General features: G+C 44.7%; 1 protein-coding gene across 2 annotated transcripts; it reads right to left on the bottom strand.

The window, feature by feature from the left end:
* Positions 1-4,102: 4,102 nt before the first annotated feature.
* Positions 4,103-8,091, bottom strand: LOC116352716 (protein Tob1). Of its 2 annotated transcripts, none has more exons than XM_031816757.1 (2): positions 7,829-8,091; positions 4,103-6,248 (listed from the first exon to the last, which is right to left on the bottom strand). In XM_031816757.1, the coding sequence occupies exon 2, from the start codon at positions 6,017-6,019 to the stop codon at positions 5,006-5,008; it is 1,014 nt and encodes a 337-aa protein (XP_031672617.1). In that variant the 5' UTR covers positions 6,020-6,248; positions 7,829-8,091; the 3' UTR covers positions 4,103-5,005. The 2 variants fall into 2 exon arrangements, with proteins under 2 accessions (XP_031672617.1, XP_031672618.1); XM_031816758.1 differs by lacking the exon at positions 7,829-8,091 and adding an exon at positions 7,635-7,755.
* Positions 8,092-26,872: the final 18,781 nt, after the last annotated feature.

The raw sequence follows: 26,872 nt of genomic DNA on the forward strand, positions 1-26,872 counted from the left end.
GCAAGATGTTTCCTCCGACACATTGGTGCGGCTGGCTTCCGGGTTGGATGGCGCTGTGTTAAGAAGCAGCGCTGTGAAAAAAGAGTTTTAATGACTCCAACCTAAGTGTATGTAAACTTCCGACTTCAACTGTAGGTAGGAGCAAGCCCATGTAATGCTTTGTAGGTTAGCAGTAAAACCTTGACATCAGCCCTAGCCTTAGCAGGAAGCCAGTGTAGAGAGGCTAGCACTGGAGTAATATGATTCATTTTTGGGGTTCTAGTCAAGATTCTAGCAGCCTTGTTTAGCACTAACTGAAGTTTATTTAGTGCTTTATCTGGGTATCTGGAAAGTAGAGTATTGCAGTAGTCTAATCTAGAAGTGACAAAAGCATGGATGAATTTTTCTGCATCATTTTTGGACAGAAAGTTTCAGACTTTTTAAATGTTGCATAAATGGAAATGATCTTGATATGTTCGTCAAAAACGCCAAGGTCCTTCAGTTTTATTTGAGACGACTGTACAACCATCAAGATTAATCGTCAGATTCAACAGAAGATCTCTTTGTTTCTTTGGACCTAGAACTAGCATCTCTTTTTTGTTCAAGTTTAAAAGCAAAACATTTGCCCCCATTCACTTCCTCATGTCTTAAACACAGGCTTCCAGGGAGGGCAATTTTGGGGCTTCACCTTGTTTCATCGAAATGTACAGCTGTGTATCGTCACAAAAGTAAACTTTATGAAAGTAAACTTTATGTTTACCTCATCAATAGTGACCCTAAAACGGAACCTTGAGGAACACCGACACTTACAGTTGATTTGTCAGAGGACAAACCATCCACAGAGACAAAATTATATCTTTCTGACAGATAAGATCTAAACCAGGCCAGAACTTGTCTGTGTAGACCAATTTGGGTTTCCAATCTCTCCAAAAGAATGTGGTGATCGATGATGTCAAAAGCAGCACTAAGGTCTAGGAGCACGAGGACAGATGCAGAGCCTTGGTCTGATGCCATTAAAAGCTAATTTACCACCTTCACGAGTGCAGTCTCAGTGCTATGATGGGGTCTAAAACCAGACTGAAGCATTTTGTATACATTGTTTGTCTTCAGGAAGGCAGTGAGTTGTAGCGCAACAGCTTTTTCTAAAAATGTTTAGAGGAATGGGAGATTCGATAAGGTTGATTCGTTTTTTATATTTTCTGGGTCAAGGTTTGACTTTTTTTCAAGAGAGGCTTTATTACTGCCACTTTTAGTGAGTTTGGTTCACATCCGGTGGATAGGGAGACGTCTATTATGTTCAACATAGGAGGGCCAAGCACAGGAAGCAGCTCTTTCAGTAGTTTAGTTGGAATAGGGTCCAGTATGCAGCTTGAAGGTTTAGAGACCATGACTATTTTCATGAATGTGTCAAGAGACATAGTAGTAGTAGCAGTTGTAGCAGCAGTAGGTTTTTGTAGTAGCACTACACATCTGATATAAGCTTGATAATTTGTTTATTATTTGAATCAACTGTGTACTGCAACATTTTTGGTTGATTTCATGTTGAATTGACATTAGTTGACAACTCAAACAAATGTAAATCAAAAATACTTTGAACTGTACCTGGTGGGTTGTCATTGCTCAATCAACTCATTTAATGTGGCTCCAGAAATGGAGGCTGCATGACTTAGAGCTGGGGAACTGGAAGGACCTTTACATAACTCCATGTCTGCTCGTTTCAACAGAAAGCTCCACCTGTTTTTCTGACGGCCGCAGCTCTGCTCTGGATTACATCGATGATGCCGCCAGCTCTCATTCTCTCACACTCTCTTTCTGTTGCTATCCCTCCTCTTTCTCTGTCCCTGTTTCTACCCCCTTTCTCTCTCTTTCTCTGACCCCCTTTCTCTCTCTCTCTGACCCCCTTTCTCTCCCTCTATGCCTAGTCACTTTTTCTTCCTCCCTCCCTTTCTTCCCCATTCCTCCCTGTCCCCCCTCTCTCGCTCTCCTAGAATCAGAGCGGGGGTGATAACGTCCAGTGATACTAGAGCCTGTGGGGGAGACCAGACGGACGAGGCTCAGGAGAGCAGAGCAGGGTGATAATCCATCAAAGGCATCCCCAGAACTGCTTGTCCCCAACACACATATTTCTATTACACGCACATGTGCACACAAATGCTCACGTACAAGTGAATGCACACACACACACACACACACACACACACACACACACACACACACACACACACACACACACACACACACACACACACACACACACACACACACACACACACACACACACACACACACACACACACTTACTGTATATCTAAAACCATCTGTGAACTTTATTAGGGCCAATCTACCAAGTGCAGCTGACAGACAACGCAGATACTTGGTGAGCTAACCTCCGAGGATCGTGGTATGCCACCAGGGTTAAAGTGCTCTCTGTGTACCCACCGGCATGTTAGTTCTACTTATTAATTGGGTGGTTCGAGCCCTGAATGCTGATTGGCTGACAGCCGTGGTATACCAGAACTTATACCACAGGTGTGACAAAACATTTGTTTTTACTGTTGGTAACCAGTTTATAATAGCAATAAGGAACCTCAGGGGTTTGTGGTATATGGCCAATATACCACGGCTAAGGGCTGTGTCCAGGCACTCCTCGTTGTGTTGTACAGAAGAACAGCCCTTAGCCATATTGGTTATATACACCACACCTCCTCGGGCCTAATTGCTTAATTATGACACCAGCAGCAGTGGCAGCAACAACAACATGAGAAATAGAAACAAAAGGCAATCCATTCTGGTTGAAACCATGATACCAAGTACATGAATAGTCCCAACAGGACCTCAACATAGATCACTTTTGGAAGAATCAAACAAGCAACATACACTTCCTTTTCAGACCAGCATTAATCCCATAAAAATGTCATTCTCATTCTGTTCATTCCATGCGATTCATTTTGTCATCACAAGTCAGCAATCATAGTTATCCAATGATCCGTCACCTCAGGACACTGGGTGAAAAATTGAGAGCATTTAGAATAGCATGCAGTTGGCCACTGTGTAGAAGCCTTTGCTGCCTCTACAAAGTGGCTATTGTTATGCTATACTATAGTACCCAAAATGCTCAGTAGATCCACAAAAAAATCAGTATAGATGAAGAGTAGTAAATAAGTGTTATCCCAAAAATAAATGTGACTGAGTGTGAGACCACACACATGCTCAGGATGAAGGTACTGTAAACAGAACATATCACCTAGCCTCCCGGACCATCTTTGCATTCTAAAACATTATTTGACTAAACAACTGGCAGGCTGCAGCGTTCAAAGACGGGCCTGTTGGCTAGTAGAGCTAACATGTACAGTGCACTAATATAAACACCTCAGCTCTCAGTAGGCTAACTGACACAGAGGTGACATGCTAAGGTCTGGGATGACAGCAGGCTTAACCCCACTATCCATATGCCTAATAGGCCCAGGAAGCACATGGACTGACTCCACCGTAGTATGTAGACTCAGAACCAGCAGAAGGCTGAGGATAACGTAGACAGTCGGAAATGAATACATGTGCAGGGTATATCAAATCTCCGGTAAAAGGGGAATACCCTCGTTGGCTCTTTTTGCGTAGCTAGGTTTTGAATGTTGATGGAAATGTAGAAAACTGTTAAGTTGTTTTGTCAAGGAAAACCCCACTGGTAATTCTAGACAATAGCGCAGAACACTAACGTTCACCCTGATTCACAGCAATAAGAATACAGAACACTTCGATATGCCCATTTGTGTAACACTAGTTACAAGACTACCATGTATAGAATATTCATGTGTAACGGTGCAGTCTTACCAATAGCACCATGCTGACATGTCAGTACTTTATATTATGCGAGGTCTTTGCAAATGACAAGTTACACTGCAGGTTTGAGCCATGTGTCAAGAGCAAGGTCTTGAGCCAGTGCACCAGGAGTAGCTGACCAGAGGTAAATTAGACAAGGATAGGCTAGGACTCCTATGGTTACGATAAAGTGTGTGTACTTATTAACAATTCAATGGCATATGGAAAACTGGATAATATTGCCTTCATACATATGTCCATTGTCCAATCAACAAGACCAGACTACCAATGAGAAGATAGACCAGGGGATATTTCAAGCTTTTTAATACAAACTTAATAAATGATCAGTTCAGCTTAACATGTAAGACACTGACTCCAAATACTTTGTTATACCGTTTGTTTTATCAAGTATTGCACAATGTAGGTACAAAATTAATATACGATTACATTTTGTCCATAATATAGCAAAAATCTTTAAACTCTTAACAGAAAATACAACTCTTGTTTTTCAAAAAAGCTAATATTCTTAAATCCCACCACTACGGAATATTCTGTACACAATCTTTAGAATAGTCAATGTTTTTTAGAGGGATTCATTTCACAATTTCAATAAAAAAAAGAACATAAAGTCGCTGCAGCCATCACGGATCACTGTAGTAGTAAAAAGATAGAAATGCAGTACCATGTCGTAGAAACAATATATACTCTGATATTTTACAAACTCTGTACTAAATTAAATTATACAATTAGAAAAAAGACCAGGAAATCCCACTTATTAATGCCAATCCTTGGAAAATTGGCATGTCCAGTTATGTCTTAAATACTGAAAGAGGCCATGACTTGTATTGTTTTTCTTCTTTATCTTTAAAACAGTCCCGTAAAAAAGAATTTCTGTGCTTGGTTGGCAAAAGAAATAATGATGCATGTCGAAGTTTAGGTCACCAAGCTTGGACATCTTGTACTACAAGCTTCATCGTAAAAAAAGATAACTCAAGGGGGCAGAGTCATTTCACCCTCAGGCTCATGCGCTTGGACTTGAACACAGATCTTACAGTCGACAACAAGTCACTTTCAATTTTTCCTGGAAATTGTGTTTCCTATTTTATTTTGATGTGCGTTTAGTCTTTTTTTCCCCCATATCACATATCTCTGGTCATTTCTGTGTACTAGTACTGTAGTATCTGTGTACTAGTACTGTAGTATCTGTGTACTAATTGGCCATCACTGGCTGGAATTGCTGGTTCGAATACTGCATGTTGTTCAAACTGAAATTCAAGCCGTCCATAAGGGACTTGTCGTTGAGACCTCCGTAGGCCGCAAACATGTCGAAGGCATTGCTGTACTGCAGCGGGCTGAGGCTGAGGGAGCTGTCACCGGGGAATAGGGCACTCGGGCTCCCCTGGCCCTGGAGGTTGGGGAACACAAACTCCTTGGCGTTGGGGCTGAGGGCTGAGGCCTGCTGCTGGCCCAGGCCCAACCCGTACAGAGAGTGCATGGAGGTGGAGATGGCTTTCTGCTTCAGCAGCGTGTTCACATTCAGGCCCAGGTTGGTGGGCGAGGTGCGGGCCACCTTCTGGCCCTGCCCGCCTTGGCCACCGTTGCCGTTCTGGTTGTTGCGGCTGCTGCTCTTCATTTTGGTGGAGCCGAATTTGGTGGCGGCGAAGGTGGCGGTGGTGAAGGTTAAAGGCTGGTTGGAGCGTGGCATGAAGGTGGGGCTGACAGCAGCCGAGTGGCCGAAGGGAGGCGAGGGCGAGCTGGAAGTCGGAGAGGGGCCCACCACAGGCTCGCTGATGGGCATGAAGACCTGGGCCTCAGGGTTGAAACTGTTCTTGATCTCCTTGTCCAGCTCCAGACCACTGGGGCTGCTCTCATTGCTGTCGTCCACGTAGAGCACCTTGACGGGCCCCTTCTCCCCGATCTGGTAGGATACCTCGAAGGGGTCGATCCACACACTGAGGTCCTGAGGCAGATTGTGGCGCACATCCTCAATGTCCAGGCCACTCTCTTTGGCTGCCTTCTCTACCACTGGGTCCACCTTCTCCCCTACGTGGATGCACCTGAATCCAGAGCCCTTGTATGGCTTGTCTGGGTACCAGTGGCCCTCATACTTCCCCTTGAGCTGCCTCTCAAGCTCCTCGCCGAAGATGTTGACCCGTCGTCGCGGCAGCTTGTTGTAAAGGTAGGAGATGACGAAGTTGAGGGCTACTTGGATTTCAAGCTGCATAGCTGGCTGTTGAACTGCTCCGGGCGCGAGAAGAGGTGTCGGCAGCTGCGTCCTGTTGAGTTGCTTTACGTATCTGTGGTGGGTGGCGTAGGTGCTTCCCAGGCAGGGTAGGGTGTGATGGGTTGGGTCAACACCAGGCAAAAGGAACTAGAGCTTTGTGGAACTGCTCTAAAAACAAAAGTGCTAGTCGCAAGAGGCGTTCTTCCACAAGGTTGAGCGTTGTTTTTTCCTGAAAAAAGAGAAGATAAAAATGATTAGCATATTGTTCAGACAGATATGCAAAACAATAAGACATTAAAAGGCATGAACCATTCCTCCACTAGGTACAAGCCATGAAGAATTTGCATTACTTCAGTAACATTAGGTATAATTGGACAACATTTTGTAAACAGGCAACACTTCTCAAAGGTGTGGGTGGCAATGTCCTCGCCTACTTGACTGAGGTTGAGTCTACTATTGCAGACTTTGTAAAGGAATGCAATAAAATGCCCTTTAAACGTTAACCCTTTACTTCCCGAGGGAAACATCTAGAATATTATTGAGGTCCGTATGAACACTCAAATCAACTAGTATGCTATGACGGATCAAGCGTTCACCTCTTCTCTGTCTTGTTTCAAGTCGCAACGTTTATTTGTCACATGCACAGGATACAGCAGGTGTAAAACAGTAGTGAAACCCTTACTTACAAGCGCTTTCCCGAACAATGCCGTATTCAGTATCAAGGTCTATAGCCTGAATCATCTTTAACAATGCAATGTCACGCTATGGAACAGAACGACCTAATGTATAAATAGCCATGACAAGCAAGGGGATCTAGTTAATTTGTCTGCATATCTAAACTCAACATGAACAACCTAAAGATTTCACAGTAGATGAAAACGATTTTCAGAATGTTAGAAATCTCCACACAGAAAGAGCTGTGCTGTTTTTTTCTATACGAAGCTATAGAGAAGCACTAGAACTGATCGTGTTACATAATAAATAGCTAGCCTCGTTACAATGTTGCCAACGTCACAGAGTCGCAGTTACATTCGGAAAGGCATACTGCACTTTTTTTTTTTACAGAACAGTTACATATTAGCAATCAGGCTGGCGATAGAAAAATGTACCCTGTAAATATTGTATCAGATTGGCGGCTCTCAACTAGCACTACTTAGTATGCTGATTAAAATGTAGCAGTGAACGTCGACTAGGCGAGGCAGGGGATATAAAGGTTAGGTGTTGCTATTATCGGAACAGTGTCGACAAACGGTTTATCAAAATGTAACAACTAGTCTATTCATTTTGGATATGGCCAAGTACAGAACAAAATGCACAATACGCTGTATCCAATAAACAATCCTACTCGGTCATTACGAAATAGACGGTTTTCTGCCCAACAGCGGATGGTTTTGTTCGTTTGAGGCAGTGTGAGCAGCTACCTTTCTTATCTCTGCGGACCTATAAATTACCACTTGATATAATATTAATTCTTTCCGACCTGGAGATTTAATAACGGGGCCAAAAAAGAGATTAACACAATTCCATGCATAGCCTATTGCCTCTCCGCAAGTTTCTTCTTTCAATAATTTGACAGTCAGTCTTGATAGTCAAGCAAATGTAGATGACTATTTACCTCATATCCCGTCTTTCTTTCTCTCACACACGCTTCAGTTAGTTAGGCTACCCCTCCCTAACTTCAGGGACTGACGCAGCAAATCAACTTGATTAATCTGGGGTAAATAGTTCATCAAGAATACTGGGCTATAGATGAGTGATGGATATCCAATCGAACATACAAAGAGTAATTGAGCCAAAAGCAATACTTACTTTTTCGTACAAAATAAAAGATTCTCAGTAGTTTTGAAGTACCGTTAGTGCAAATAGAAGTGTAGGGTAGATATAAATACTTTCGTCACATATAATATAATATTAACATAAAAAAAGTATTCCAAGTATGTAGACGTCGATAGGTTATCGTTATTTATTTTTGCTTTAGTTTAGATTTTTAGGTTGTTTGGCGTTTTCCCCTTTCAGCAGGCTTGCAGAATGTTTCCCTTCTACCTGGGAGTTTTACAACTTCGTCCCAGTCGGCTGTCATGCGCCTATATTTATAGCTTTCCTCCGCCATGGGCACGAGGTAGGCGGTGATGCGGTTTCAGAGGTCAAAACAATACGAGCACCAAATCTGGGCCTGCAATTGGTCAAATTGGGGAATCCAGCCTGCTGGAAATGTACAAACTCGAATGTGTATTGGTTAGTTATACTGTCAATCCAAGGCATAAAAATGAAGAGACGCCCATAACAAGAACATTTGCGTCACACTTTTCCTATGTCTCTGACAGCAGACAAAAATATATCGATTATGAAGTCAGACATATGCTAAATTATGTCATTTGCATATAGTATATTTTGATTATGTATTTTCAGTGATGCATAGTTGATAGATTATATGCCTTTGCTTGACATCCAACATGATTTAGATCAGCGTATCAATCATTTCAGCCGAGATATATCTCCCCTATTGCCTCGAGAAGGCTATGATACGGAATACTTGCATTCCAATAGGTTAACTGGTATTGCCAAGTGCTTCCGACTTATTTATTTGACATGTTTTAAAATAATGAGCGAGCAATTTGTTGAGCTGAATACACTCTCACCCATGAAACCGTAATAACCATGCGTTATTACCATGCTAGAGCAAACGCAATCTGTTAGATCAGAGAATGGCAGTTTGAAAATGATGAGTAAAAGAAACGGGGGTTGCATTTGGAAATTTCAGTCAAATCTACAGCTCTGTCGGGAAGGACATTCCCAAAGAGGAACGATAATGTTAGGAAGCGAAGGGGGTGGGGTTGATCTCCTATCGAGAAAACACGCTGATTGGCTGAAAACGGGGCAGGAGCTCTTTGGTGAATGGTGTGCCCGTATCCAAGGTGCTGATGTAGCAGCCCACGTCATACCTGGGTGGACAGGGCACTCTCGAGTTTAAATTGTACATAGCTAAATATACATTAGTTACGGAGCTCTAGTTGATGTAAGGTATGTTGTCCCACTAACTCGCGTAGGAAAAGCTAAGCAAACGTGTACTCACCCTGTATAAATGGCTACACAATGGTTTGACCGTAATGCAAAACAAACCCTTTCCATTCAACAAAATGTAGGTATCTTCACGATCTCTTATGTTGTTGTTATTGAATGTAATTACTCTGTAATAAGGAAACTTCAATGTAAAGTGTTACCACCAATAAGAATAATGTGCATACTGCTCATTGCTGTTCACATTATGCACCTATCAGGCTCAGATTTCCAAGGCCAGTAGTTTCCTTTGCTGTTAACCCTATCACACATTCACTACCATGTTAAACCCAGGCCTGTAATCTTTTACCACACATATCTGGCATTTACCATGACTAAGACCTTGTGGGGGGACGCATAACAGGTGTGTGTACTGTAACACCTAGCAGGCCTACACACAAGCGCATCAACATCACCACAATAATTGTTTTGTGTTCCTTAAAAAGTGTTTTGTCAACATTTGTGACATAGGTAATGCAACTACAATGATAACTGTTATAGTTAATGTTATAAATGCAGGTAACAATAAGGCTATAACTGCACACAAAGAGTTTGATGATAAGTTGATTATTGCTGGTCTGTAATAGCCTCGCATGATGTGTAGTGCTGGCTTGTCATTCCTTAGTCTCGTGCTACCATAACAGACACTACACAAATCCATGGAAGTATTACTTCCACAGTAACACCAGTATTACATCACATAACCTCTTCCTATGCCAGCATAATATGGTTGTGAAGAAGATGCAAGTGGCTTCTGGTTGGCTTATAGTGGACTTTTATACATTCTTTAAATGCTTAGGTTTGCCAAGCATGAACACAAGCAAAATCACATGCTGTAGTGCAGGCAGGTCGGGGATTGGGAGCTGTAAACGCATAAAGACATCCAAAGGTGGTTGTGGATGTCGGACATTGGGTTTATAATAGGTCTACAATAGCTTCTCAGTCTGACCATATAGATAGGGAGGACACATTATTTGACAGGTGGGTTTTAGATAGAAGCTGCCCTCTTGGCACAGATCTCGGATCAGTTTGTCCTCCATGAATCATACACTTAACTTTTTAGGGAGGAAAAACCAACTGAGCTTCGATCAGGGTCTTGATCTACACCTTGGTGGCATGCATACAGTGTACAGAGAGATAGAGTGTACTGCACAGAGAGCTCAGAGGCCTTGGCTTGGCAAGGCCTCCGATCTGTTTATACTCCAAACAACTCAGAGGTTTCCATGGTCATGTGCTCTCCAGGACCAGAGCCATAGAAGTCCTGGAGCTACACACTCCAGCATACTAACCTACCTCCATGTAGGTCTCACAGCCATCCATAATACTCCAGCATACGAACCTACCTCCATGTTGGCCTCACAACCGGCCATAACATTTTGATTTGTGTTCGCACAAAAATTACAACTGTCTTGGAATTCTGAATTATTGAGAGTGTGGTTGGAGGTTGGTGGCAACTTAATTGGGGGAGGACGGGCTTGTGGTAATGGATGGAGCGGAATAGTGTAATGGTATCAAATTCATCAAACACATGGTTTCCACGTGTCTGAAGACATTCCATTTGCGCTGTTCCAGACATTATTGTGAGCTGTCCTCCCCTCAGCAGCCTCCTGTCATGTGTGTGGGGGGGGGGGTCAGGCTGACGTGTGTAAACAGTATGTGTGTCTTGCTGAGACAAAGAAGCCATCTGATTGTCTTAGGGATATTGTCTTAGGTGTAATCCTATAACATACTGTATCTTCCCCTCACTGCCTCTTCTGGTACATGTTACCCTGAAGAAGTGGCACGGTGCTTTAAGGTCTTTAATCCTCAATTAGTCTTCAAAGTGATTCGCTTTGCTCTCCCTCCCTCCAGGAATAGTGAGAGAAGAGGAAGAGGAAAGGAAAATAGAAGGGGAAAGGGGGGAGCAGAGGTAATCAAGCTTCTCACAACAGACCAAGATTAGTATGGACTGACTGTGTATCAGAGGAGGCTGGTGGGAGGAGCTCATTGTAATGGCTGGAATGGAGCGGATCCAACACGTGGTGTCCATATGATTGATGTATTTGATACCATTCCATTCCAGCCATTACAATGAGCTCACCCTCCTATAGCTCCCCCCTCCAGCCTCCTCTGCTGTGTAGGTCCCTAGCAGGAGTGTTAGCTAAACTATGACAATGTGACGCATTGTTTTTATAGTGTTTCTGTGTTTTGCCTCTTGGTTAAGCTGTGGTAGTGCTTCCTATAATTGACTTGCATAGTTCAAAAAAAAAGTTGAATAAAATCAGATGGGAATCAACAGAGTGTTGTACGGCAGTTGTACTGTAGCCCACTGCTGTCCTCCCTGACTCCCTGTCTGTCACGTCACAGCCGGCTGGGAGAGGGTGATAGGAGTGTGGGGGGGAGGGGTTAGGAGTGTGACGACGTGACTGGGTCTGTGACGACTTAATGGTCTCTGATGTTGCTGTTCTCACACCACCAGCGCAACAGAAACATCATTTTTTACTGTAGCAGGAAAAACAAAAGGACAACATTAAGCTGTGACAGGCATAGCTATGGAGCGCATCAAGGACAGTGGGATCACACACACACACGCTCACACACACACACACACACACACACACACACACACACACACACACACACACACACACACACACACACACACATGTGCTCACACACACACACACACACACACACACACACACACACACACACACACACACACACACACACACACACACACACACACACACACACACACACACAGTTTAGTTATGGTCCCCACAAGGATAGTTAAACACGTCCCCACGCACACACACAGTTTAATTCAGTGTGTCCAATCAAGCACTTTCCCTGAGTTGACATGTTAGATGGATTGACCCTGGCTGAGTTGTTCTTGTTTCTCATGGTCTGAGATTCCTTTTGGTTCCTTTTGGCAAACTCCAAGCGGGTTGTCATGTGCCTTTTACTAAGGAGTGGCTTCCGTCTGGCCTCTCTACCATAAAGGCCTGATTGGTGAAGTGCTGTAGAGATGGTTGTCCTTCTGGAAGGTTCTCCCATCTCCACAGAGGAACTCTGGAGCTCTGTCAGAGTGACCATCAGGTTTTTGGTCACCTCCCTGAACAAGGCCCTTCTCCCCTAATTGCTCAGTTTGGGCCTGTGGCCAACTCTAGGAAGAGTCTTGGTGGTTCCAAACATCTTCCATTTAAGAATAATGGCCACTGTGTTCTTGGGGACCTTCAATACTGCCAAAATGTTTTGGTACCCTTCCCTATATCTGTGTCTTGATACAATCCTGTCTCGGAGCTCTACAGACAATTCCTTCAACCTCATGGCTTGGTTTTTGCTATGATATGCACTGTCAACTGTGGGACCTTACCAAATCATGTCCAATCAATTGAATTTACCACAGGTGGACTCAATGGATGATCAATGGAAACAGCATGAACCTGAGCTATATTTCAAGTCTCATAGCAAAGGGTCTGAATACTTATGTAAATAAGGAAATTATGTTTTTTCTTAATAATAAATTACCAAAAACTAAAAACCTGCTTTTGCTTTTTCATTATGGGGTGTTGTGTGTAGATTGATGAGAACATTTGTTTATTTAATCCATTTTAGAACAAGGCTGGCACGTAACAAAATGTGGGAAAAGGTAAGAGGTCTGAATACTTTTTGAATGCATTGTATATATATTGTATTTGTTACAGCATAGATATCATCCTAACCAACTTCCCCTCTAAATACACCTCTGCTGTCTTCAACCAAGATCTCAGCGATCACTGCCTCATTGCCTGCATCCGTAATGGGTCAGCGGTCAAACGACCTCCACTCATCACTGTAAAACGCTCCCTGAAACACTTCTGCGAGCAGGCCTTTCTAATCGACCTGGCCGGGGTATCCTGGAAGGATATTGATCTCATCCCGTCAGTAGAGGATGCCTGGATATTTTTTTTAAATGCCTTCCTAACCATCCTAAATAAACATGCCCCATTCAAGAAATTTAGAACCAGGAACAGATATAGCCCTTGGTTCTCCCCAGACCTGACTGCCCTTAACCAACACAAAAACATCCTATGGCGTTCTGCATTAGCATCGAACAGCCCCCGTGATATGCAGCTGTTCAGGGAAGCTAGAAATCAGGCAGTTAGAAAAGCCAAGGCTAGCTTTTTCAAGCAGAAATTTGCTTCCTGCAACACTAACTCAAAAAAGTTCTGGGACACTGTAAAGTCCATGGAGAATAAGAACACCTCCTCCCAGCTGCCCACTGCACTGAAGATAGGAAACACTGTCACCACTGATAAATCCACCATAATTGAGAATTTCAATAAGCATTTTTCTACGGCTGGCCATGCTTTCCACCTGGCTACTCCTACCCCGGACAACAGCACTGCACCCCCAACAGAAACTCGCCCAAGCCTTCCCCATTTCTCCTTCTCCCAAATCCATTCAGCTGATGTTCTGAAAGAGCTGCAAAATCTGGACCCCTACAAATCAGCCGGGCTAGACAATCTGGACCCTTTCTTTCTAAAATTATCTGCCGAAATTGTTGCCACCCCTATTACTAGCCTGTTCAACCTCTCTTTCGTGTCGTCTGAGATTCCCAAAGATTGGAAAGCAGCTGCGGTCATCCCCCTCTTCAAAGGGGGGGACACTCTTGACCCAAACTGCTACAGACCTATATCTATCCTACCGTGCCTTTCTAAGGTCTTCGAAAGCCAAGTCAACAAACAGATTACCGACCATTTCGAATCTCACCATACCTTCTCTGCTATGCAATCTGGTTTCAGAGCTGGTCATGGGTGCACCTCAGCCACGCTCAAGGTCCTAAACGATATCTTAACCGCCATCGATAAGAAACATTACTGTGCAGCCGTATTCATTGATCTGGCCAAGGCTTTCGACTCTGTCAATCACCATATCCTCATCGGCAGACTCGACAGCCTTGGTTTCTCAAATGATTGCCTCGCCTGGTTCACCAACTACTTCTCTGATAGAGTTCAGTGTGTCAAATCGGAGGGTCTGCTGTCCGGACCTCTGGCAGTCTCTATGGGGGTGCCACAGGGTTCAATTCTTGGACCGACTCTCTTCTCTGTATACATCAATGAGGTCGCTCTTGCTGCTGGTGAGTCCCTGATCCACCTCTACGCAGACGACACCATTCTGTATACTTCCGGCCCTTCTTTGGACACTGTGTTAACAACCCTCCAGGCAAGCTTCAATGCCATACAACTCTCCTTCCGTGGCCTCCAATTGCTCTTAAATACAAGTAAAACTAAATGCATGCTCTTCAACCGATCGCTACCTGCACCTACCCGCCTGTCCAACATCACTACTCTGGACGGCTCTGACTTAGAATACGTGGACAACTACAAATACTTAGGTGTCTGGTTAGACCGTAAACTCTCCTTCCAGACCCATATCAAACATCTCCAATCCAAAGTTAAATCTAGAATTGGCTTCCTATTTCGCAACAAAGCATCCTTCACTCATGCTGCCAAACATACCCTTGTAAAACTGACCATCCTACCAATCCTCGACTTTGGCGATGTCATTTACAAAATAGCCTCCAATACCCTACTCAACAAATCGGATGCAGTCTATCACAGTGCAATCCGTTTTATCACCAAAGCCCCATATACTACCCACCATTGCGACCTGTACGCTCTCGTTGGCTGGCCCTCGCTTCATACTCGTCGCCAAACCCACTGGCTCCATGTCATCTACAAGGCCCTGCTAGGTAAAGTCCCCCCTTATCTCAGCTCGCTGGTCACCATAGCATCTCCCACCTGTAGCACACGCTCCAGCAGGTATATCTCTCTAGTCACCCCCAAAACCAATTCTTTCTTTGGCCGCCTCTCCTTCCAGTTCTCTGCTGCCAATGACTGGAACGAACTACAAAAATCTCTGAAACTGGAAACACTTATCTCCCTCACTAGCTTTAAGCACCAACTGTCAGAGCAGCTCACAGATTACTGCACCTGTACATAGCCCACCTATAATTTAGCCCAAACAACTACCTCTTTCCCAACTGTATTTCATTTTTATTTATTTATTTATTTTGCTCCTTTGCACCCCATTATTTTTTATTTCTACTTTGCACATTCTTCCATTGCAAAACTACCATTCCAGTATTTTACTTGCTATATTGTATTTACTTTGCCATCATGGCCTTTTTTGCCTTTACCTCCCTTCTCACCTCATTTGCTCACATTGTATATAGACTTGTTTATACTGCATTATTGACTGTATGTTTGTTTTTACTCCATGTGTAACTCTGTGTCGTTTTATCTGTCGAACTGCTTTGCTTTATCTTGGCCAAGTCGCAATTGTAAATTGCCAGCCTGGTTAAATAAAGGTGTTCTCAACTGGCCTACCTGGTTAAATAAAGGTGTTCTCAACTGGCCTACCTGGTTAAATAAAGGTGTTCTCAACTGGCCTACCTGGTTAAATAAAGGTGTTCTCAACTGGCCTACCTGGTTAAATAATGGTGTTCTCAACTGGCCTACCTGGTTAAATAAAGGTGTTCTCAACTGGCCTACCTGGTTAAATAAAGGTGTTCTCAACTTGCCTACCTGGTTAAATAAAGGTCAAATAAATAAAAATAAATAAAACAGCACCGAATACAACAGGTGCAGACTTTACTGTGAAATGCTTACTTACTTACAAGCTCTTAACCAACAACGCAAAGTTCAAAAGAAAATTAGCACAAATAAAAGGAAAATAGTACACAGTAAAAAAACAATAAGGAGGCTATATACAAGGAGTACCAGTACCGAGTCAATGTGCAGGGGTACAAGGTAGTTAAGGTGATTGAGGTAATATGTACATGTAGGTAGGGGTAAAGTAACTATGCATAGATAATAAACAGAGTAGCTGTTTGTATTGTATGGTACTGTAGATATGAATGAGATGAATGGTAATATACTGTCACGATTGTCATGAAGGACGGACCAAGGCGCAGCGTGATTTGAGTTCCACATATTTTAGTAAAGTGAAACTAAGAATACAATTAACATACAATGAACGTGAAGTCGTAGTGCTCAACACACTAACACAAACAATATCCCACAAAGGCAGGTGGGAAAAAAGGCTACCTAAATAGAGGTAACCAATTAGAGGTAACGATAAACAGCTGCCTCTAATTGGGAACCATACAAACCACCAACATAGAAAATCGAATACTAGGTAACCCCCCCCCCCCTAGTCACACCCTGACGTAAACCACCATAGAGAATTCAGAGGGCTCTCTATGGTCAGGGCGTGACATATACAGTATCAGGGCTGGCACCAGGGCCACTAATTGCCAAGGGTATTTTATAAAATAAAGGTAGACAACTGGACTTTTATGACTGAGTTACTTCAAAGTTAAATAAAGGTTACTTTTAAAATGGGTAACCCTGATATTTTACTGTGTCACTGAGAAAAAACAATTTCCTTCTCTCACCTCTTGAACAGGCTGTCACTATGTTTGGTTACTCATTAAATAGAACACATCACAGGTCTGCAGTCAGGCTCAGCATGTGCATAGTCAGAACCACACACACGCACACGTAACGGATGTGAAACGCTAGCTTAGTTAGCGGTGGTGCGCGCTAAATAGTGTTTCAATCGGTGACGTCACTTGCTCTGAGACCTTGAAGTAGTGGTTCCCCTTGCTCTGCAAGGGCCGCGGCTTTTGTGGAGCGATGGGTAACGATGCTTTGTGGGTGACTGTTGTTGATGTGTGCAGAGTGTCCCTGGTTCGCGCCCGGGTATGGGCGAGGGGATGGTCTAAATTTATAATGTTACACACACACACTCTCTCTCTGCCTTTCTTCCTCTCTCTTAAATACACACACTTACGCCTTGCAAGGACTTACATGATACAGAACATGCAAACGCCAAGGTTATGTTATCAGTTTCCACGACAGCAGCAGCACCAGGAGAACTTAGTTGGCTGCCTTTATAACGGAGTTTTAGACTTGTAACTGAAAGGTTGCAAGATTGAATCCCTGAGCTGACAAGGTACAAATCTGTCGTTCTGCCCCTGAACAAGGCAGTTAACACACTGTTCCTAGGCCGTCATTGAAAATAAGAATTTGTTCTTAACTGACTTGCCTAGTTAAATAAAGGTTAAAAAATTAAATAAATGACTTGGCCTCTTCGATAAATCATCCACAGACAGCGGAGCACTGACTGGGACACAGTCAACATAGACCCTATCTGTAAATCTAAAGAAGGCTTGCTGAAATGCACAAGCGGATCATGGCCCAGTTTCAACCAAAAACAATGCAGGTCACCTTCCTATTGATTTTCTTGTGACAGAAGTGGGAGCTACAAAATAGCTCTTATATCTACAGTATCTTACCGTAGGTTTTAGTTAAGAGCACTTCTCATCTGCCATAGCTTTGATTACATCCTGAATGAATTCCTCATCTACTGCATTTTTAGGCATCTGGCATTCATGCAATAACCCAATGGAGAAGTATACGTAATTATGTCTCTTTCCCTCTGACCTTAAAAGGGTACACAGAGTAAGCAATCAAAGCATGTGTTGCCTTTCAGGTAGAGCTAACACTTCACACACACTTCACACACGCACGCACGCACACACACACACACACACACACACACACACACACACACACACGCACACACACAAAAAAATGCACATGCACAGGCTTACACACACACACGTCACTACCCCTATTCCTATGCGTCATAGCTTCTGTTGGCCTTACACACACTTCTAAAAACATGCACACACTGCTCACAGAACACAACAAACACTCCTGATGTGTGAATACATAACATCTGCATCAGCTGGGTCTACAGTTCTAGTAATAACACACTGACTCACTGACTACTACAGCCAGGCCAGGACACAGTGAATCCCACGAGGCCCTGGCTAATGCTCTCCATGCAGGTCTCGCTCCCTCCTGAGTTACGACAGGGAACAGTCCAAAGGTTAACACATGTAGCATATACAGATGTATGATCTTAATTTGATCCCCCTGTTGCAGGAAACTTGTAGTGTATTTGAAAAGGCGTCTGAAGTTTTTAATTTCCACTTTGAAATGTAAGACTTGACTTTCCCTTAGGAAAGATGTATCAGCCCCTACAAAAAATGTGTATTCATTATAATCCACATAATAATTCACATTTCCTATTGCTGCAGAATTATTTTCCTTCTGTAGCAAACTGGCACAAATAAAGATCCTACATCTGTGTACACAGACACACACACACACACTCACACACACACTCACACACACACACACACACACACACACACACACACACACACACACACACACACACACACACACACACACACACACACACACACACACACACACACACACAGAGAGAGACACACATACATAGGAAAATAAGCATACACACACAGACACACGGTGACCGCGCACACACTGACCTGAAGGGCATTTCCTTCCTGGGCTGCGTTCAGTACGTTTCTACGTTCTGGAATGTTCAATTGAATGGAAACGGAAATGGTGCTGTACTGAATGACCAGCTGAAAAATGGAGAGATTTCCTACAAAGTTCTAGACATTTTTAAATATTGCTGAATTGCGATTTAATGTCTGGATTCCGTGATTCCGTCCGCGTTCTCCGCAACAAGGAATTTATAGGGCCCTCGTACATTACATTTTTTGTGTGACAGTGATTTCTGTGCATACAAGATGACTTTGTTTTTGTATTTCCTTGTTCCTTTCCTTGTTGTCTGCCCTATGACTCTGCAGAAAGGAAGGAGGAGTGAATACCATAAACAGACCGAGAGATGGAGGAATATAGTGAGCGAGGCATGAAACTCTGATTGGGATCAGATGTGTCAAATAAAATAAAATGTTATTTGTCACGTGCTTCATAAAACAACAGGTGAAATGCTGACTTATGGACCCTTCCCAACCATACAGAGAGAACATCCTAACCCTAACTCTAAAACCTAACCCTAACTCTAAAACCTAACCCTAACTCTAAAACCTAACCCTAACTCTAAAACCTAACCCTAACTCTAAAACCTAAGCCTAACTCTAAAACCTAACCCGAACTCTAAAACCTAACCCTAACTCTAAAACCTAAGCCTAACTCTAAAACCTAACCCTAACTCTAAAACCTAACCCTAACTCTAAAACCTAACCCTAACTCTAAAACCTAACCCTAACTCTAAAACCTAACCCTAACTCTAAAACCTAACCCTAACTCTAAAACCTAACCCTAACTCTAAAACCTAACCCTAACTCTAAAACCTAACCCTAACTCTAAAACCTAACCCTAACTCTAAAACCTAACCCTAACTCTAACTCTAAAACCTAACCCTAACCCTAACTCTAAAACCTAACCCTAACTCTAAAACCTAACCCTAACTCTAAAACCTAACCCTAACTCTAAAACCTAACCCTAACTCTAACTCTAAAACCTAACCCTAACTCTAACTCTAAAACCTAACCCTAAATCTAAAACCTAACCCTAACTCTAAAACCTAACCCTAACTCTAAAACCTAACCCTAACTCTAAAACCTAACCCTAACTCTAAAACCTAACCCTAACTCTAAAACCTAACCCTAACTCTAAAACCTAACCCTAACTTTAAAACCTAACCCTAACTCTAAAACCTAACCCTAACCCTAAAACCTAACCCTAACTCTAAAACCTAACCCTAACTCTAAAACCTAACCCTAACTCTAAAACCTAACCCTAACCCTAAAACCTAACCCTAACTCTAAAACCTAACCCTAACTCTAAAACCTAACCCTAACCCTAAAACCTAACCCTAACTCTAAAACCTAACCCTAACTCTAAAACCTAACCCTAACTCTAAAACCTAACCCTAACTCTAAAACCTAACACTAACTCTAAAACCTAACCCTAACTCTAAAACCTAACCCTAACCCTAACTCTAAAACCTAACCCTAACTCTAAAACCTAACACTAACTCTAAAACCTAACCCTAACCCTAAAAACCTAACCCTAACTCTAAAACCTAACCCTAACCCTAACTCTAAAACCTAACCCTAACCCTTACTTATGGACCCTTCCCAACAATACAGAGAGAACATTTTTTAAATAATAACAAAATGAATAAATACACAATGAGTAACGATAACTTGGCTATATACACGGGGTATCAGTTCCGAGTCCATGTGCAGGGGTACAAGGTAATTGAGGTAGATATGTACATATAGGTACATGACTAGGCAACAGGATTAGATCATTAACAGTAGCATGAGGTGATGTGATCTGTGATGTCATAATGAGGCCTGTCCATGTTAAATAGTCTCTGTCTGTCACAGCAAATCAGATCAGTCATAGTCCTAACAGCATCACCCAACCAATGACAGATCAGTTTTAATCCTAACAGCATCACCCAATTAATGACATATCAGTTTTAGTCCTAACAGCATCGCCCGACTAATGACAGATCAGTTTTAATCCTAACAGCATCACCCAATTAATAACAGATCAGTTTTAATCCTAACAGCATCACCCAATTAATGACAGATCAGTTTTAGTCCTAACAGCACCACCCAACCAATGACAGATCAGTTTTAATCCTAACAGCATCACCCAATAAATGACAGATCAGTTTTAGTCCTAACAGCATCACCCGACTAATGACAGATCAGTTGTAATCCTAACAGCATCACCCAATTAATGACAGATCAGTTTTAGTCCTAACAGCATCACCCGACTAATGACAGATCAGTTTTAGTCCTAACAGCATCACCCGACTAATGACAGATCAGTTTTAATCCTAACAGCATCACCCAATTAATGACAGATCCGTTTTAGTCCTAACAGCATCACCTGACTAATGACAGATCAGTTTTAGTCCTAACAGCATCACCCGACTAATGACAGATCAGTTTTAATCCTAACAGCATCACCCAATTAATGACAGATCAGTTTTAGTCCTAACAGCATCACCCGACTAATGACAGATCAGTTTTAGTCCTAACAGCATCACCCGACTAATGACAGATCAGTTTTAGTCCTAACAGCATCACCCGAATAATGACAGATCAGTTTTAGTCCTAACAGCATCACCCGACTAATGACAGATCAGTTTTAGTCCTAACAGCATCACCCGACTAATGACAGATCAGTTTTAGTCCTAACAGCATCACCCGACTAATGACAGATCAAAGACGTCTGCAGCAAAATAGCTTTTTGATCAAGAAGTGAAAAATAGGGCAAGTTTAGCCACAGCTAGGTTTCCTAGAATTAGGTTAGATATGGTGAATACTCTCAGGGAGTCCTCAGAACTGTTTACAGTAATGAATGACACCACACCAACCATGTGATATCTGAATACTTTTTATTCTGTTTTCCTTTTCAATGGCAGGCATGTCATCAAATACTTGTCGTTGAACCTTGTTGGGGATAAAAACCTTCATCATATGACAGAACATAATGAGGTTAAAGAGTATGTTTTCAAAAGACATAGAGCAAGACATTCCGTTTGAGAAGCTCACTGTGTTGTGTACATGGGTGGGGGGGACAGGGGGAGAGATATTTCCGAATTTTGTAAATGTGATTTGAACTAATAATAAAGTGGATGGTACATTTTCAGATGAAGTCATATATTTATGTGAAAAAAGATAGATTGATTACTTTTGTGATTAAAGAAAGTGTTTGAGGAGGTAGGCCACTTTATTTATCATGTACTGCTTACCTGGTAGTGAAATGAATCAGGGCTATTTTTCTATCCCCCTGACACATTTAATGATCTCTCTATTATTCATGTGATATACTGTCCCCTTTTCAAGTGGTGAAGATTTATGATGTCACATTATTTATTGGAACTCAACATTTTCTTTCTGATAATTTTCTACATCTGTAGCTGGATCACGTCTTAGTTTTATAGATGTTGCGGAATTGCAAATAGTTAGACAGCTTTTTTATGTCAGATGTTAGAAATCGTGTCTCATTTCAAAATTAAGCTGTTGTTTTTAAACTCTGCATAAACCCTTACTAGCTATTAAATTAACTTAATGAAGAATGCGTCCCATTTCTAATAGTTACAGTAAGTCAGACTAGCAGCTTTGCTAATATAGAAGACACTGTGAGTTGCCACTATCTTATGACATGGCAGTCTCCTCCATAACATCCTCAAACTGAAGCAATGTCCTGAGTAAGAAGAGACGAGTAGGATAAAGTTACCCACTAGTCCCCTTAGACTCTGACCTAAAGTCACTGCTATTCTTTTCTTCCTGTATGTGGAGCAGGAGAAGAAAGCAGGGGGATGGAGGATGGGGGGGATGGGGGGGGGGTACAGTAGTCTGACTATAGGATATGAAGAGGGATGGGGGGTACAGTAGTCTGACTGTGGGGAATGTGAGGAGGGATGGGGTACAGTAGTCAGACTATGGGATGTGAGGAGGGATGGGTACAGTAGTCTGAGACTAGGGGATGTGAGGAGGGATGTGGGGTACAGTAGTCTGAGACTGTGGATGTGAGGAGGGATGGGGGTACAGTAGTCTGAGACTAGGGGATGTGAGGAGGGATGTGGGGTACAGTAGTCTGAGACTGTGGATGTGAGGAGGGATGGGAGTACAGTAGTCTGAGACTAGTGGATGTGAGGAGGGATGGGGTACAGTAGTCTGAGACTGTGGATGTGAGGAGGGATGGGGGTACAGTAGTCTGAGACTAGTGGATGTGAGGAGGGATGGGGTACAGTAGTCTGAGACTGGGGAATGTGAGGAGGGATGGGGGGGTACAGTAGTCTGAGACTGTGGATGTGAGGAGGGATGGGGGGTACAGTAGTCAGACTATGGAATGTGAGGAGGGATGGGGGTACAGTAGTCTGAGACTGGGTAATGTGAGGAGGGATGGGGGGTACAGTAGTCTGAGACTGTGGATGTGAGGAGGGATGGGGGGTATAGTACTCTGAGACTGTGGATGTGAGGAGGGATGGGGGGTACAGTAGTCAGACTATGGAATGTGAGGAGGGATGGGGGTACAGTAGTCTGAGACTGGGTAATGTGAGGAGGGATGGGGGTACAGTAGTCTGAGATTTGGGGATATGAGGAGGGATGGGGGTACAGTAGTCTGAGACTGGGGGATATGAGGAGGGATGGGGGTACAGTAGTCTGAGACTAGGGGATGTGAGGAGGGATGGGGGGGGGAGTACAGTAGTCTGAGCCTGGTGGATGTGAGGAGGGATGGGGTACAGTAGTCTGAGACTGGGGGATATGAGGAGGGATGGGGGGGTACAGTAGTCTGAGCCTGGTGGATGTGAGGAGGGATGGGGTACAGTAGTCTGAGACTGGGGGATATGAGGAGGGATGGGGGTACAGTAGTCTGAGACTAGGGGATGTGAGGAGGGATGGGGGGGGGTACAGTAGTCTGAGCCTGGTGGATGTGAGGAGGGATGGGGTACAGTAGTCTGAGACTGGGGGATATGAGGAGGGATGGGGGGGGGGGGTACAGTAGTCTGAGCCTGGTGGATGTGAGGAGGGATGGGGTACAGTAGTCTGAGCCTGGTGGATGTGAGGAGGGATGGGGTACAGTAGTCTGAGACTAGGGGATGCGAGGAGGGATGGGGGGTACAGTAGTCTGAGACTGTGGATGTGAGGAGGGAGGGGGGTACAGTAGTCTGAGACTAGTGGATGTGAGGAGGGATGGGGGTACAGTAGTCTGAGACTGGGGAATGTGAGGAGGGATGGGGGTACAGTAGTCTGAGACTATTGGATGTGAGGAGGGATGGGGGGTACAGTAGTCTGAGGCTAGGGGATGTGAGGAGGGATGGGGGTACAGTAGTCTAAGACTATTGGATGTGAGGAGGGATGGGGGGTACAGTAGTCTGAGACTAGGGGATGTGAGGAGGGATGGGTACAGTAGTCTGAGACTAGGGGATGTGAGGAGGGATGGGTACAGTAGTCTGAGACTATTGGATGTGAGGAGGGATGGGTACAGTAGTTTGAGACTAGGGGATGTGAGGAGGGATGGGGGTACAGTAGTCTGAGACTAGGGGATGTGAGGAGGAATGGGGGGTACAGTAGTCTGAGACTATTGGATGTGAGGAGGGATGGGTACAGTAGTTTGAGACTAGGGGATGTGAGGAGGGATGGAGGGTACAGTAGTCTGAGACTAGGGGATGTGAGGAGGGATGGGGGGTACAGTAGTCTGAGACTAGGGGATGTGAGGATGGATGGGTACAGTAGTCTGAGCCTGGTGGATGTGAGGAGGGATGGGGTACAGTAGTCTGAGACTAGGGGATGCGAGGAGAGATGGGGGGTACAGTAGTCAGAGACTGTGGATGTGAGGATGAATGGGTACAGTAGTCTGAGACTATTGGATGTGAGGAGGGATGGGGGGTACAGTAGTCTGAGACTAGGGGATGTGAGGATGGATGGGTACAGTAGTCTGAGCCTGGTGGATGTGAGGAGGGATGGGGTACAGTAGTCTGAGACTAGGGGATGTGAGGAGGGATGGGGGGTATAGTACTCTGAGACTGTGGATGTGAGGAGGGATGGGGGGTACAGTAGTCAGACTATGGAATGTGAGGAGGGATGGGGGTACAGTAGTCTGAGACTGGGTAATGTGAGGAGGGATGGGGGTACAGTAGTCTGAGACTGGGGGATATGAGGAGGGATGGGGTACAGTAGTCTGAGACTGGGGGATATGAGGAGGGATGGGGGGGGGGGTACAGTAGTCTGAGCCTGGTGGATGTGAGGAGGGATGGGGTACAGTAGTCTGAGACTGGGGGATATGAGGAGGGATGGGGGGGGGGGGGTACAGTAGTCTGAGCCTGGTGGATGTGAGGAGGGATGGGGTACAGTAGTCTGAGACTGGGGGATATGAGGAGGGATGGGGGGGGGGGGGGGGGTACAGTAGTCTGAGCCTGGTGGATGTGAGGAGGGATGGGGTACAGTAGTCTGAGACTGGGGGATATGAGGAGGGATGGGGGGGGTACAGTAGTCTGAGCCTGGTGGATGTGAGGAGGGATGGGGTACAGTAGTCTGAGACTGGGGGATATGAGGAGGGATGGGGGGGGGGGTACAGTAGTCTGAGACTAGGGGATATGAGGAGGGATGGGGGGGGGTACAGTAGTCTGAGCCTGGTGGATGTGAGGAGGGATGGGGTACAGTAGTCTGAGACTAGGGGATGCGAGGAGGGATGGGGGGTACAGTAGTCTGAGACTGTGGATGTGAGGAGGGAGGGGGGTACAGTAGTCTGAGACTAGTGGATGTGAGGAGGGATGGGGGTACAGTAGTCTGAGACTGGGGAATGTGAGGAGGGATGGGGGTACAGTAGTCTGAGACTATTGGATGTGAGGAGGGATGGGGGGTACAGTAGTCTGAGACTAGGGGATGTGAGGAGGGATGGGGGTACAGTAGTCTGAGACTATTGGATGTGAGGAGGGATGGGGGGTACAGTAGTCTGAGACTAGGGGATGTGAGGAGGGATGGGTACAGTAGTCTGAGACTAGGGGATGTGAGGAGGGATGGGTACAGTAGTCTGAGACTATTGGATGTGAGGAGGGATGGGTACAGTAGTTTGAGACTAGGGGATGTGAGGAGGGATGGGGGTACAGTAGTCTGAGACTAGGGGATGTGAGGAGGGAGGGGGGTACAGTAGTCTGAGACTAGTGGATGTGAGGAGGGATGGGGGTACAGTAGTCTGAGACTGGGGAATGTGAGGAGGGATGGGGGTACAGTAGTCTGAGACTATTGGATGTGAGGAGGGATGGGGGGTACAGTAGTCTGAGACTAGGGGATGTGAGGAGGGATGGGGGTACAGTAGTCTGAGACTATTGGATGTGAGGAGGGATGGGGGTACAGTAGTCTGAGACTAGGGGATGTGAGGAGGGATGGGTACAGTAGTCTGAGACTAGGGGATGTGAGGAGGGATGGGTACAGTAGTCTGAGACTATTGGATGTGAGGAGGGATGGGTACAGTAGTCTGAGACTAGGGGATGTGAGGAGGGATGTGGGGTACAGTAGTCTGAGACTGTGGATGTGAGGAGGGATGGGGGTACAGTAGTCTGAGACTAGGGGATGTGAGGAGGGATGTGGGGTACAGTAGTCTGAGACTGTGGATGTGAGGAGGGATGGGAGTACAGTAGTCTGAGACTAGTGGATGTGAGGAGGGATGGGGTACAGTAGTCTGAGACTGTGGATGTGAGGAGGGATGGGGGTACAGTAGTCTGAGACTAGTGGATGTGAGGAGGGATGGGGTACAGTAGTCTGAGACTGGGGAATGTGAGGAGGGATGGGGGGGTACAGTAGTCTGAGACTGTGGATGTGAGGAGGGATGGGGGGTACAGTAGTCAGACTATGGAATGTGAGGAGGGATGGGGGTACAGTAGTCTGAGACTGGGTAATGTGAGGAGGGATGGGGGGTACAGTAGTCTGAGACTGTGGATGTGAGGAGGGATGGGGGGTATAGTACTCTGAGACTGTGGATGTGAGGAGGGATGGGGGGTACAGTAGTCAGACTATGGAATGTGAGGAGGGATGGGGGTACAGTAGTCTGAGACTGGGTAATGTGAGGAGGGATGGGGGTACAGTAGTCTGAGACTTGGGGATATGAGGAGGGATGGGGGTACAGTAGTCTGAGACTGGGGGATATGAGGAGGGATGGGGGTACAGTAGTCTGAGACTAGGGGATGTGAGGAGGGATGGGGGGGGGAGTACAGTAGTCTGAGCCTGGTGGATGTGAGGAGGGATGGGGTACAGTAGTCTGAGACTGGGGGATATGAGGAGGGATGGGGGGGGGGGTACAGTAGTCTGAGCCTGGTGGATGTGAGGAGGGATGGGGTACAGTAGTCTGAGACTGGGGGATATGAGGAGGGATGGGGGGGGGTACA

The sequence above is a fragment of the Oncorhynchus kisutch genome, unplaced genomic scaffold, assembly GCF_002021735.2.
Source record: "Oncorhynchus kisutch isolate 150728-3 unplaced genomic scaffold, Okis_V2 scaffold866, whole genome shotgun sequence".
Lineage (NCBI taxonomy): Eukaryota > Metazoa > Chordata > Actinopteri > Salmoniformes > Salmonidae > Oncorhynchus > Oncorhynchus kisutch.